At 17.2% G+C, this 12,347-nt stretch overlaps 5 protein-coding genes across 5 annotated transcripts; 4 read left to right on the top strand and 1 right to left on the bottom strand.

Moving 5' to 3' along the window:
* Positions 1 to 1,012: 1,012 nt before the first annotated feature.
* On the top strand, positions 1,013 to 2,675 carry PGSY75_0307500 (hypothetical protein; the record flags this gene model as incomplete). The annotated part of the gene is made up of 5 exons (XM_018783931.1): positions 1,013 to 1,045; positions 1,240 to 2,018; positions 2,197 to 2,258; positions 2,388 to 2,442; positions 2,597 to 2,675. The coding sequence occupies 5 exons, from the start codon at positions 1,013 to 1,015 to the stop codon at positions 2,673 to 2,675; spliced, it is 1,008 nt and encodes a 335-aa protein (XP_018643514.1).
* A 714-nt stretch (positions 2,676 to 3,389) lies between these two features.
* PGSY75_0307400 (ATP-dependent Clp protease proteolytic subunit) lies at positions 3,390 to 4,517 on the top strand (the record flags this gene model as incomplete). Its single annotated transcript, XM_018783930.1, has 1 exon — positions 3,390 to 4,517. One exon carries the CDS (start codon positions 3,390 to 3,392, stop codon positions 4,515 to 4,517), a length of 1,128 nt encoding a protein of 375 aa, XP_018643513.1.
* A 772-nt stretch (positions 4,518 to 5,289) lies between these two features.
* On the bottom strand, positions 5,290 to 6,783 carry PGSY75_0307300 (EB1-like protein; the record flags this gene model as incomplete). The annotated part of the gene is made up of 1 exon (XM_018783929.1): positions 5,290 to 6,783. The coding sequence occupies one exon, from the start codon at positions 6,781 to 6,783 to the stop codon at positions 5,290 to 5,292; it is 1,494 nt and encodes a 497-aa protein (XP_018643512.1).
* Positions 6,784 to 8,900: 2,117 nt separating this feature from the next.
* Positions 8,901 to 10,178, top strand: PGSY75_0307200 (putative 60S ribosomal protein L7; the record flags this gene model as incomplete). The annotated part of the gene is made up of 3 exons (XM_018783928.1): positions 8,901 to 8,906; positions 9,148 to 9,273; positions 9,537 to 10,178. 3 exons carry the CDS (start codon positions 8,901 to 8,903, stop codon positions 10,176 to 10,178), a joined length of 774 nt encoding a protein of 257 aa, XP_018643511.1.
* Positions 10,179 to 11,515: 1,337 nt separating this feature from the next.
* PGSY75_0307100 (putative 40S ribosomal protein S12) lies at positions 11,516 to 12,211 on the top strand (the record flags this gene model as incomplete). The annotated part of the gene is made up of 2 exons (XM_018783927.1): positions 11,516 to 11,596; positions 11,867 to 12,211. The coding sequence occupies 2 exons, from the start codon at positions 11,516 to 11,518 to the stop codon at positions 12,209 to 12,211; spliced, it is 426 nt and encodes a 141-aa protein (XP_018643510.1).
* Between the last annotated feature and the right edge of the window lie 136 nt (positions 12,212 to 12,347).

Here is a 12,347-nt window from a genome sequence, read left to right as displayed (position 1 = left end):
AATTACATTCCATTTTCTATCTTTTTTGTTTTTTCTTTTTTGATTTATTAAAAAATACAAATTACAATTACATTGAGGATGTACGAAAAATATTTAAAGTACGCAAAAGTAACAATATATTACATATATATATATATATATATATATATTTTCATTTATTTATATATATATATTTTTTTTTTATACCAATTTAATCTATTTATTTATTTTTATTTTTTTAATATGTACTACATAAGAAGGACTAAGAAAAAAAAAAAAAAAAAAAAAAAAAAAAATTCAAATAGAACCAAAACGATTTAAGTTATTATGTGTACACAAAAAAATAATACTAAATTAATATATATATATATATATATACATATACATATACATTTTGTATTCTTACAGTTAAGGGTTTTATATTTATATGTGTACTTTTTTTATAATTTTTTTTTTTTTTTTTTTTTATTTATTTTTTATTTATTTATTTTTTTTTTTTATTATCACTTGTGAACATTCATTAATTTAATAAATATTCACATTTAATTTGTTTTATTTTTAAAAGTATAAATTGTGAATGATAAATATGAAAAACGATTTTCAATTATTAAGTTGTGAACAAAGTAGGGATAAACGTTATTCCTTTATATATTAATAATTAAATATAAATATATATATTTATATATATGTATATATATATTTTACAAGTATTTTTTATGGAAAAGAATACAAAAAATAACTAATATATATATATATATATATATATATATATAATTTTGAATTAGTATGGGTTGTTTACATACATTTTTGTTTTAGCCACCTTTATTTTATTGTGTTTGTTTTATTGTTTTTTTTATTTTTTTTTTTTAAATCCTTTTACTTATTTATATTTAACATTCTGAAAAGCAAAAATATAACATATTGTTGTTATCCATACAGACAAATATATACAACATTGTTGTAATAAAATAAATTATTATATATATATATATATATATATATATATACATTTTTGTATGAAAAAGAGGAAAAAATGGAGTTATCAATAGAGACATTAAAGGAGAAGGTAAACAAAATTGAGGATTATATGCTTTTATATAGTCATATGTTTATAAGTGCATAAAAAAAAAAAAAAAAAAAAATTTTTTCCTTTTTTGCTAGTCATTTATGTAAGATTATTTTGTATATGTGTAAGACAATTTATTATTATTTTATATTATTTTATTTATATGTATATATTTTTTTTTTTTTTAATTTCAGTTTTTAAATATGAACAGTGACATTGAATTGATAGAAAGGAAATTAAAAGATGAGATGGAGAAAATATACGAAGATAATATAAATCCATATTATTTATTAAAAGATTTTGATAGAATAAAAAAAGATTTAGAGAATATACACAAAGAGTTAGATAATTTGTATATAAAGAAAAATAAAAGCATAAATTATTTACATCGACAAATGCAGAATTATAATTTTTTAGTGAACTTAGAAAATAATTTAAATATTCCTACAACTTATTTTGATAAATATAATAGCTCTGAAATATTACTTCAGAACTATTTTTATGAAAATATCAAACAATTCTTATTAAATATAAATTACAATGAAATAAATAATTTAATCTTTCAAGATTATCAACAAAGATATATGGATAGACAACCACCAGTAGAAGAAAATATAAATAAAATGTATAATGAGCATAGTAATTTAAACGATTTTGATTTAAATTCTTATACTGGTCCAAATGAAAATCGTGAAATGGAAAACGAAGATTTATATACAAATGGTACACATAATAAAAATTATATGGAAAATAAAAATAATATGAATAATCAAAATAATATGAATAATCAAAATAATATGAATAATCAAGAAAATGATGATTTGAAAAATATAAATGAGAAAGAAAACTTCTTTGTAGCAATTGATGAGGCCACATTTCAATCAGTACCATATTTAATAAGAAGGCGAGCAAAATTGGAAGATATAAATATGATTTATAAGGCATTATATGATATAGCCATGAAATCTGGAAAGTAAAAATTAAAATGAAATTAAGAAAAACGAGGATATGTTATATAACAAATGATAATATATATATATAATTATATTATTTATGTATTTATTTATTTGGTTATATACACACATTAGCAATATTAATTCTGTCATATTAATTTATTTTATTTTATTTTTTTTATTTTACTCTTGTTTTAGCTGTTTCCCTGTGGAGAAGTCAGAACTATTGAAAATGAATTTACAAGTATTTGGACAAACAGGTATAATATAAAAGAAAAAATTAATATCACAAGTTGTGATACTACCCATTTTTTTATTTTTTTTGTATGTAAAATATATATATATATATATGTGTATTTATTTATTTATTTATTTATTCATTTTTATAGGAGAAGCTAAAATTGCCACATTAAGATATTTAAAAATTATAGAAGTCCTTAATAAGTATAACTACTTTTGTTATTTTCATTCATTCATAATATAATATATATATATATATATATATATTTTTTATAATATATTTAAAAATATGATATATTATCACGATTTTTTATTTTATATACACATATATATATATATTTTTTTTTTTTTATTTCAGAAATTCTTCGGTTAAGCTACTTAACTGCTTGGGCTTAAAAAAGAAAAAAAAGAAAAAAGGAACAAGCATAGGAAAATAAAAAAAAAAATAAAAAAAAAAGAGAGAAAGGAAAATATAATTATTTGAAGAGACAAAATTTGTGATAATCTTTGAGGAAAGATATTTATAAAAATTTAGGTTCCTTAATAAACCCATATATGACTCTGAAATGTAAATATTATATAAACACACTTTTGAATATATATATAATATATATATATGTATATATTCTTTTTATATCTTATTATTTGTATATATTATAACATTTTGTTGTAACTGTTTATTTTTAAAATGGTTCAATTTAAGGTTGTGTATATTTAGATATGCAAATTTTTTTTTTTTTTTTCCTTATATATATATATATATATATATATGTATATATGTATATATATTTATAAGTCAGCATTTAAAAAAAAAAAAAAAAAAATTTCTTAAACTAGATACACATTATTATATAAGTATATTATTTTTAATATATTAATATTTGCATTTTTTTTTTTTTTAGTGTATATTATATATATATATATATATATATATATATATATATTTATTTATTTATTTATTTATTTATAACTTTTATATATACAATGATAAATCATTAGTGTATGTTTACCTTTTTTAGAACTATTGTAAAAGTAATCATACAAATATATAATATATATATATTTATATATATATATATATATTTTTTTTTTTTTTTTTTTTTTTGTGTTGACTTTTTGAATGTTTGCACATAAATCTGGTTATTTTAGAAATGATATATTTCTTCTTATTCCTATTTTTGATCTTATTAAAAAATAAGAAAATACAAACTAAAAAAAGTATAAAGAACTCGAATATTTTAACATTCATACCATCATCCAAAAAAAATGAAATTATTAAACAAAACCTAGGGAAAATATTAACTTATAATTTACAATATGATCAAGGACATACAAATTATAAAAAAAAGGTAAGGAAAATAAACGCACATAATAGCTCACCAGCATTTGGAAATAATTATAATCTAGATATCGACGAGGAAAATAATAAAAGAGCCATTTTAAAAAACGAAGATTTTAATTTTGAAATAAAAAATGACTGTATTATATCAAATGATAATATAAATCAAAAAAAAAAATATATAAATAAAAAGGATCAAGGAATGATGCAAGATACCAATACTAATGATAATATTAATCACACAAATAATAATTCTAATAATTATAATAATTATAATAATTATCTTAATTGTGAAGTTAATAAAAAAAAAAAAAAAAAGAAATATTCAAAAGTAGAACAACAAATTATCACGAATAATGATGATATTAAAGACATGAAAAAAGATGTCAAACTATTTTTTTTTAAAAAAAGAATCATATATTTAACAGATGAAATAAATAAAAAAACAGCAGATGAACTTATTAGTCAATTATTATATTTAGATAATATAAATCATAATGATATTAAAATATATATTAATTCACCAGGAGGTTCCATAAATGAGGGACTAGCCATTCTAGATATATTTAATTATATTAAATCCGATATACAAACAATATCATTTGGTCTAGTCGCATCTATGGCTTCAGTCATTTTAGCTAGTGGAAAAAAAGGTAAAAGAAAGTCTTTACCTAATTGTAGAATTATGATACACCAACCTCTTGGTAACGCGTTTGGTCATCCACAAGATATTGAAATACAAACAAAAGAAATTCTTTATCTTAAAAAAGTTCTATATCATTATCTATCTTCATTTACAAACCAGTCAGTTGAAACGATTGAAAAAGATTCCGATAGAGATTATTATATGAATGCCCTAGAGGCAAAACAATATGGAATCATAGATGAAGTTATTGAAACTAAACTACCACATCCATATTTTAATAAATTAGAAAAATAATAACACGGGATATAGTTCACATGGTGTAATATAATGTGGCCTATTAATATTGCATAGATAAATAAATATATATATATATATATATATATATATATATATATTATCTATATTTTTAATATCTGCATATAAATATTTTGATCTTTTAATTTTTTTTCTTATTTTTTTGTAATTTTTTTTTTTTAAAACTTTATTATAATACTATTCTTAATTCTTAAAGTATTTGCATGTATCTTATTTGAGGGTGTAGTTATTATAAGTCTATATAAATAAATTCACATATGGTTAAAATTTATATGTGTTAATATATATAAATATTTTTTATGCATATGTTTGTGTGGAAAAGAAATTTTTTTTTTTTTTCCCCGTATTAAAATGTAATATTCCAAAAAAGGAGGATTAGAAAAAAAAAAAAAAAAAAAATTAAATAATAAAAAATAAAAAATAAAATATCCTAATTATATATATATATATAATGGTTTTAAATTAATAGACTATTAATTATTAAAAGATTTATTATGATGAGCATAAATAAATATAAATATATATAAATATAAATAAATATAAATAAATATATATATATATATAATGGTTTTAAATTAATAGACTATTAATTATTAAAAGATTTATTATGATGAGCATAAATAAATATAAATATATATAAATATATATAAATATAAATAAATATATATAAATAAATATAAATATATATAAATATAAATAAATATAAATATAAATAAATATAAATATATTGATATTTTTACATTTCCTACTCTTATGAACAGTATGTGGCGTAGTCTATCGAAGCTTGTGTGTTATATGTAAGGGACTCATTATGAGGTATAGTATGTTGTAGAGACAATTCATTAGTATTGTTAGGTTCTATAGATTCATTATCTTCTGTATTATTTTTATCCTTTAGTGAAACAGTGTGATGAAAATAAGTATTATCACGAGCATATATGATTTGTTGTATGTCATGTATTAATATGTAACTATCGTCAGTCTGATTGCATAACAATTCTAGAAAACGTAATTTATTATAATAGAAATTTTTTTGAAAGTGAAGAATTTTTTTCTCATTTTCTTCTTCTTTTAATTTATTTTGTATTAATAAAAGTTCTTGATTTTTGTTTTCTAATTGTGTTTTTAATTTTTTATTTTGGTCCATTAAAGAATTGTAATCTTTTTGACTTTCTAAAATTTTGGCTTTATTATGATAATAGGATAAAGAACCTTGCGAAAAAATATTATTTGAAAGAGACAATCTTTTGTTAACATTATTATTATGATGATTAGATGTATTTTTATTTTTATGTATATTTATATTTATATCATTGTAAGAGGATAACAAAGATGTATTATTATTACTATTAATTATATTATTATTATGATGATCATTGTTTAAATTTATATGCATAGTTCCTTTTTCGCTCTTTACAATTTTGTTATTATTATTATTATTATTATTGTTATTATTATTTGATGATGTTGTAGTAGAAGATGTAACGGCACTATACAAATTACTATTAATATAATTATTTACATTATTAGACACACTATTATTATTTATATTAATATTTGCACTATTATTTACATTATTATTTATATTATTATTTACAATACTACTGTTCATACCTCTTGATGTGCCTTTTCCACATCCTATAGAAATCTCCCGATTAACACTATCCGTATGTTCCAAGTTTTTGGTCTTGTGTAAATTTGTTCCTATATTATTATCACTATATATATATTTTTTTTCTTTTAAAACATTTATATCAGTTTTGGCCCATTCGGGGAGATAATTATTAAGTTGCTTATAATCTCCTCTCTCACCTAAGAGGCACAATTTTCTCCTTTCTATTGGGTCATAATTAATTACTTGCTCGTTATTATAATCTATAATACGTTCAAAAAATGATTTAAACCATTGTAAGAATTCGAAATTATCTTGATATTTTCCTTTTATTAATTTGTCTACATCCATATATTTCTTTATACCAAGTTTATTAAAAACACTTTGGATTAATTTATAATTTATTATACATTCATATTCCATTTTGGCATTCCATTTTGCTTTATGTAAAACTGATTTATTTGGAAAAAGAATATCTAATAATTGTATATATATTGCTCCATTAGAACATTGTTCTACTTTTGTTATATTCAATTTTAAATATCTATTGACCCATTCGATTAATTCCTTTCGACTTACAAAAAAGGACGAATCCATTTTTCCTGCTGTCTGTAAGTCTTTATATTCAGCCATTATATAAAAAAAAAAAAAAAAAAAAAAAAAAAAGAGAGAGAGAGAGAGAGAGCAATGAATTAATTCATAATAAATATAATAAAAGAAACATATAATATATTTTATTTATATTTTATCAATTTAAAGTATTATTTTTTTCATTGAAGGGGAAAGCGGCATTTTTATAATGTTCCTGTATTTTTTTTTTTTTTTATGTGTGTGTGTGTGCAAATCAGAAAATAAAATAAAATAAAATAAAATAAGATAAAAGAAGGTTATATATATATATATATATATATATATATATATAATATTATTTTACATTAATTTTTATTTATAATTTCCTGACTTAGACAGGTAAAAAAAAAAAATAATAATAATAAAATAAGCTATTTGTATATTATTTCGAAATTTAGCTATATTTTATGAGAAAATCTTATTATATTATATGTATTCAAATATTTTATTATTGTAGAAATGTAGAAAAAAAAAAAAAAATCGTTCTTTACTCCTGAACTTTTTAAAGAACAATATATTATATATATATATATATATAATGATTTATCATTATTTTTTATAAACATAATATTGTTTGAATATATATTTATGTGTCAAAAGAAGGAAGGGAAAATAATACCTATTGATTATAAATTATTTTAATAAATAAATAAATCCGTATATATATTTAAAGTTTCAAAAAAAAAAAAAAAAAAAAAAAAAAAAACGTGCATATGATATTCATTTCTGTTACGCTCTTATATATAAGTTATATAAAAGAACATGTATTTTTTTTATATGACATATTAATATAAATATGATAATTGTATAATAAGAACACCTTTGGAAATAAGAATAACATATAAATATAAATAAATATATATATATATATATATATATATATATATATATATATATTATGTCCCATTAAGTTTTATTTGAACACATAAAGTATTTTATATGATATATTATTTGGATTGTTCTCTCTTTAACTTGTTTTATTATTTTATTGTTCTTTTTTTTTTCGTATTTTCTTAAAACCTTAACAAAATCGTTTCTTTAATGTTGGTTTTACAACACCATCACTTTTTATAATTACTAATTAATAATAATAATTATTATTATAAATGAAACAACTTTATTATATAACATTGAGTAAAAAAAAAAAAAAAAAAAAAATTAATCATATATTAATTTATAAAAATTGAAATTATTATTATCTTATAGTTTTTATTATAATTTTAATTAAAAAAATAAAAATAAACAATATATATATATATATATCATAATTAATATATTCTATAATAATAATATATTATTTATAATACATATAATGATATATATTTTTTATTTATCATTAATAATTATTATCTCCCCCTAGGTCATATGACCCCTAAAATATATATTTATATATTACCTATTAGGTTTTATTATATATATATATTATAATTATATATATACATTTCTTAATAATATACCTCTAATTTTAATTAAAAAAATGAATATGTAATTCACAATATTAATAATAATTTTTAACAAAATTTTATTTTAAAATTATTTTTGTATATATCATAATATATATAATATTTTTTTTAGGAGCTTGTCATCATTTTTAATAGGCTTAATTTGATATGGGAATAAAAAGTAAAAAGGCAATATTAGGTAAATATATTATTATATATATAATTCATTATATATTAAAAAAAAAAAAAAAAAACACATTAAAATATTTTTATAAGTATATATTATTTTAAAAATTATATATATATATATATATATAAATATATATGAATAATTAAGATATAAATTAATATAATATAATTTATATATGTATTATATATATATATATATATATGTATGTATGATATATAAATATTTTATTTATTTTTATTATTTCCTTGTTTTTTAAAAAATTATATTTTCTTTTTTTTTTTATAATTTTTCTTTTTTTATTGATAATAAATTTTTTGTAGATTTTTGTAAAAAATAAAAGATTATAATTTTAATTTTTTTTTTTTTTTTTTCTTCTTAATATAAGTTTTCATAAGTTCTTATATGATTTATTAATAATATATATATATATATATATAATATAAAAAGAATTAAAATTTTATAAACTTTTCAACATTTTTATATTAACAATGGCAGTAAGGATAAAAATTAAAAAAATAAAATAAATGAATATTTTATATAAATTATAATTTTTAAGAATTTTCATATATAATTATAATATATATATATATATATATATAAACTTATGTTTGCTTTTTTTACATGTTTGATATTATATGTTATACTTTATACATTTATATAACAATACCACAATACATATATATATTTTTTTCTTCCCCCCTTTTTTTTTTTTTTTTTTTTTATTTATAATTATAGGATAGGTATGAAAATCAAGTCGAAAATGAATTAGGAAAAAATATGACTAGTTTGAGAGCTAAGAAGGTTAACAAAAATAAGGAGTTAAAACAAGCAGCTAGCAAAAAGTTAAAAACATTGAAATTAGTAAGGAGCAAAAGAAAAAAAAAAAAAAAAAAAAAGATAGATAGTATTAAATATAATAATGTACACATATTGGTTGTATATTAAACTGTTATATGAATGATATATTCCTGCTTTAGCTTCATTTTTTAATATTATATAAATATATATATATATATATATATATATATATATATATATTTATATTTATGTGTATATATATTCATATATTTTATATGTTTGTATAAATTTTTGTTACCACATATTTTTTTTTTTTTTTTGTTTAGATAAATAAAAAGAAAAGAAACGACTTACGACAAAGAACATTAAGGTATGAAGAAGAATATGAAAACGAAAGGAAGAAAATTATAGAATTAAAAAGAGAGGCAAGGAAGAACAACTGTTTTTATAGAGAAGCTGAAAAGAAAGTTGTATTTGTTATAAGATTAAAGGGTGTTAACAAATTGCCTCCAAAGGTTAGATCAGTTTTTCGTTTATTAAGATTATTACAAGTACACAATGGTGTATTTGTAAAAGTAAATAAGGCAACTAAAGAAATGTTAAAGATTGTTGAGCCTTATGTTACTTATGGATATCCTACTTTATCTACTGTAAGAAAATTATTATATAAGAGAGGTTATGTAAGAGTTGGAAAAGTAAGAAGATATGCAAGAAAAAAAATACAAGATAATGCTGATATTTCAAAACATTTAGGAAAATATAATGTACATGGAATTGAAGATATGGTATATCAATTATATACTTGTGGACCAGTTTTTAAAAAGGTTAATAATTTCTTATGGGCATTTAAATTAAAACCACCCAAAAAAGGATTCAAAGCAAAGAGACATGCATTCAACGAACCAAGACCAGGAGACTGGGGAAACAGAGAAACTCACATTAACGAATTAATTAACAGAATGATCTAATATGAATAAATATAAATAAAAAAAAAAATATATATATATATATTTTAATTTATTATATATTTTTTCTTTTATGTTTCATCGTTCATTTATTTATTTCATTATATGTATATAATATATAATATATAATAATTCTTTTTTTTTTTTTTTTTTTTTTTTTCCTTTAAAAAAAAATTTCAAACAGTATGCCAAATAAATTGAAAAAAAAATTTATATTTAAAATTAGTATTTGAAAATACTTATAATAAAATGGTTAAAGAATAATTATGAGTGTATAAAAGCAATAGGGCTTTTTTAATTTTTTCATACCTACTTTTTAAAATAAATAAATAAATAAATAAATAAATATATATATAATATATATATATATATATATATATATATATATATGTGTACATTTTGATCCTTTATTCATTATCCAATTTTCATTTTCTTTATTTTTTTTTCTTAAAAATGTTAAAAAAAATATATAAATGTATAAATAATTTTATATTCCAAAAAAAAAAAAAAAAAAAAAAAAAAAAAAAATGTATAATATACGTATAGATTAATATAATATATATTATATATTTATAATAAAATCTTTTCTTTAACATCTACTATAAAATTATATATTATTTAACATGTGCATATATATATATATATATATATATATATATATAAATATAATATTATATAATAAAATCATAATATTTATATATTTATTATTTATTTTTTTGAAATATGTAATTTTTCCGACTATATATAATATTGTATATAATAATATTACCATATAGTACCTAAAATAATATTTATGGGGGATATATAAATTTTATTATTATAGAACATTACATTTATTTGATAATAATAAATATTATTATTTTATTTTAAAAAGCCCTAAATAAAATTTATTATATATATATTATTATATATGTATAAACTATAAATAACATAAGATAAAATACATTCAATCATATATATATTAAAATATTAAAAAAATATATAATATATATATATAATTATATATACCATATATTATAATATATATATTATTATACATATTTATATATTTATATTTTTATATATCATATAATTTTTAAACAAATTTATTCTTATATTTTTTTCCAAAAATTTTTTTTTTTTTTTTAAATATTCTATTAATTAAAATATTTTATATATATAATAAAAAAAAAAAAAGCATTGTGAATTTTTTTTTTTTTTTTACTAAAAAAAAAAATATTTCCACTTGTTTATTTTCTTCATATTAAATTCTTTAAAATTTTCCTTTTGATATTTTAATTTTTATTATATTTAATTATTATTTACAAATTATATAAATATATTTTATTTTTTCGAACAAAATGAGTGATGTTGAAAGTGTTGATAATAATGTAGTAGTTGAAGAAAAGGCTGTTTTTGATAATGTTACAGCAATACAAAAGGTAAGATCATTTTTTTATAAAATAATAATAATTAAATATAAATAAATAAATAAATAAATAAATATATATATATATATATATATATATATATATTGTAATATTTCAGAATATATTTTGAATGTAATATTTATATTTACATATATATATTTATATTATTATGCTAAATAAATCCATATTATATGTCAAACGGAAAAAAAAAAGAAAAAAAAAAAAACCTTAATGTATATGTATATATATATATATATTTTTTTTCTCCTTTAATTTTTGTAGGTTATTAAAAATGCTCATGTACACGACGGACTAAAAATTGGAATTAGAGAAGTTATAAAATCCATCGAATCTCAAGAAGCAAAAGTATGTTTCTTATCAGATGTATGCTCAGAACCAGCATATAAAAAATTAGTCACTAGCTTATGTGCTGAAAAAAACATCCCATTATTTATGGTACAAAATGATAGTAAAGATTTAGGACATTGGGCTGGTTTATTTAAATTAGATAATGAAGGAAATGCAAGAAAAATTATTGGAGCTAGTTCTGTTGCAGTTGTTGATTTTGGAGAGGACTCAGCAGAAAAAGACTTTTTATTATCACAAAATCAAACTGTTACTGCTTAAATGTTTTTTTTTTTATATATATCATAAATATATATATATATATATGATATATAGTGTATAATATAATATTTTATATAAGTCTTATTATAACAAATAAAAAATATAGATATATATATAAATATATATATATGTATAT

The sequence above is a fragment of the Plasmodium gaboni genome, chromosome 3 (assembly GCF_001602025.1).
Source record: "Plasmodium gaboni strain SY75 chromosome 3, whole genome shotgun sequence".
Classification (NCBI taxonomy): domain Eukaryota; phylum Apicomplexa; class Aconoidasida; order Haemosporida; family Plasmodiidae; genus Plasmodium; species Plasmodium gaboni.
This window is presented reverse-complemented; position numbering and strand designations above follow the sequence as displayed.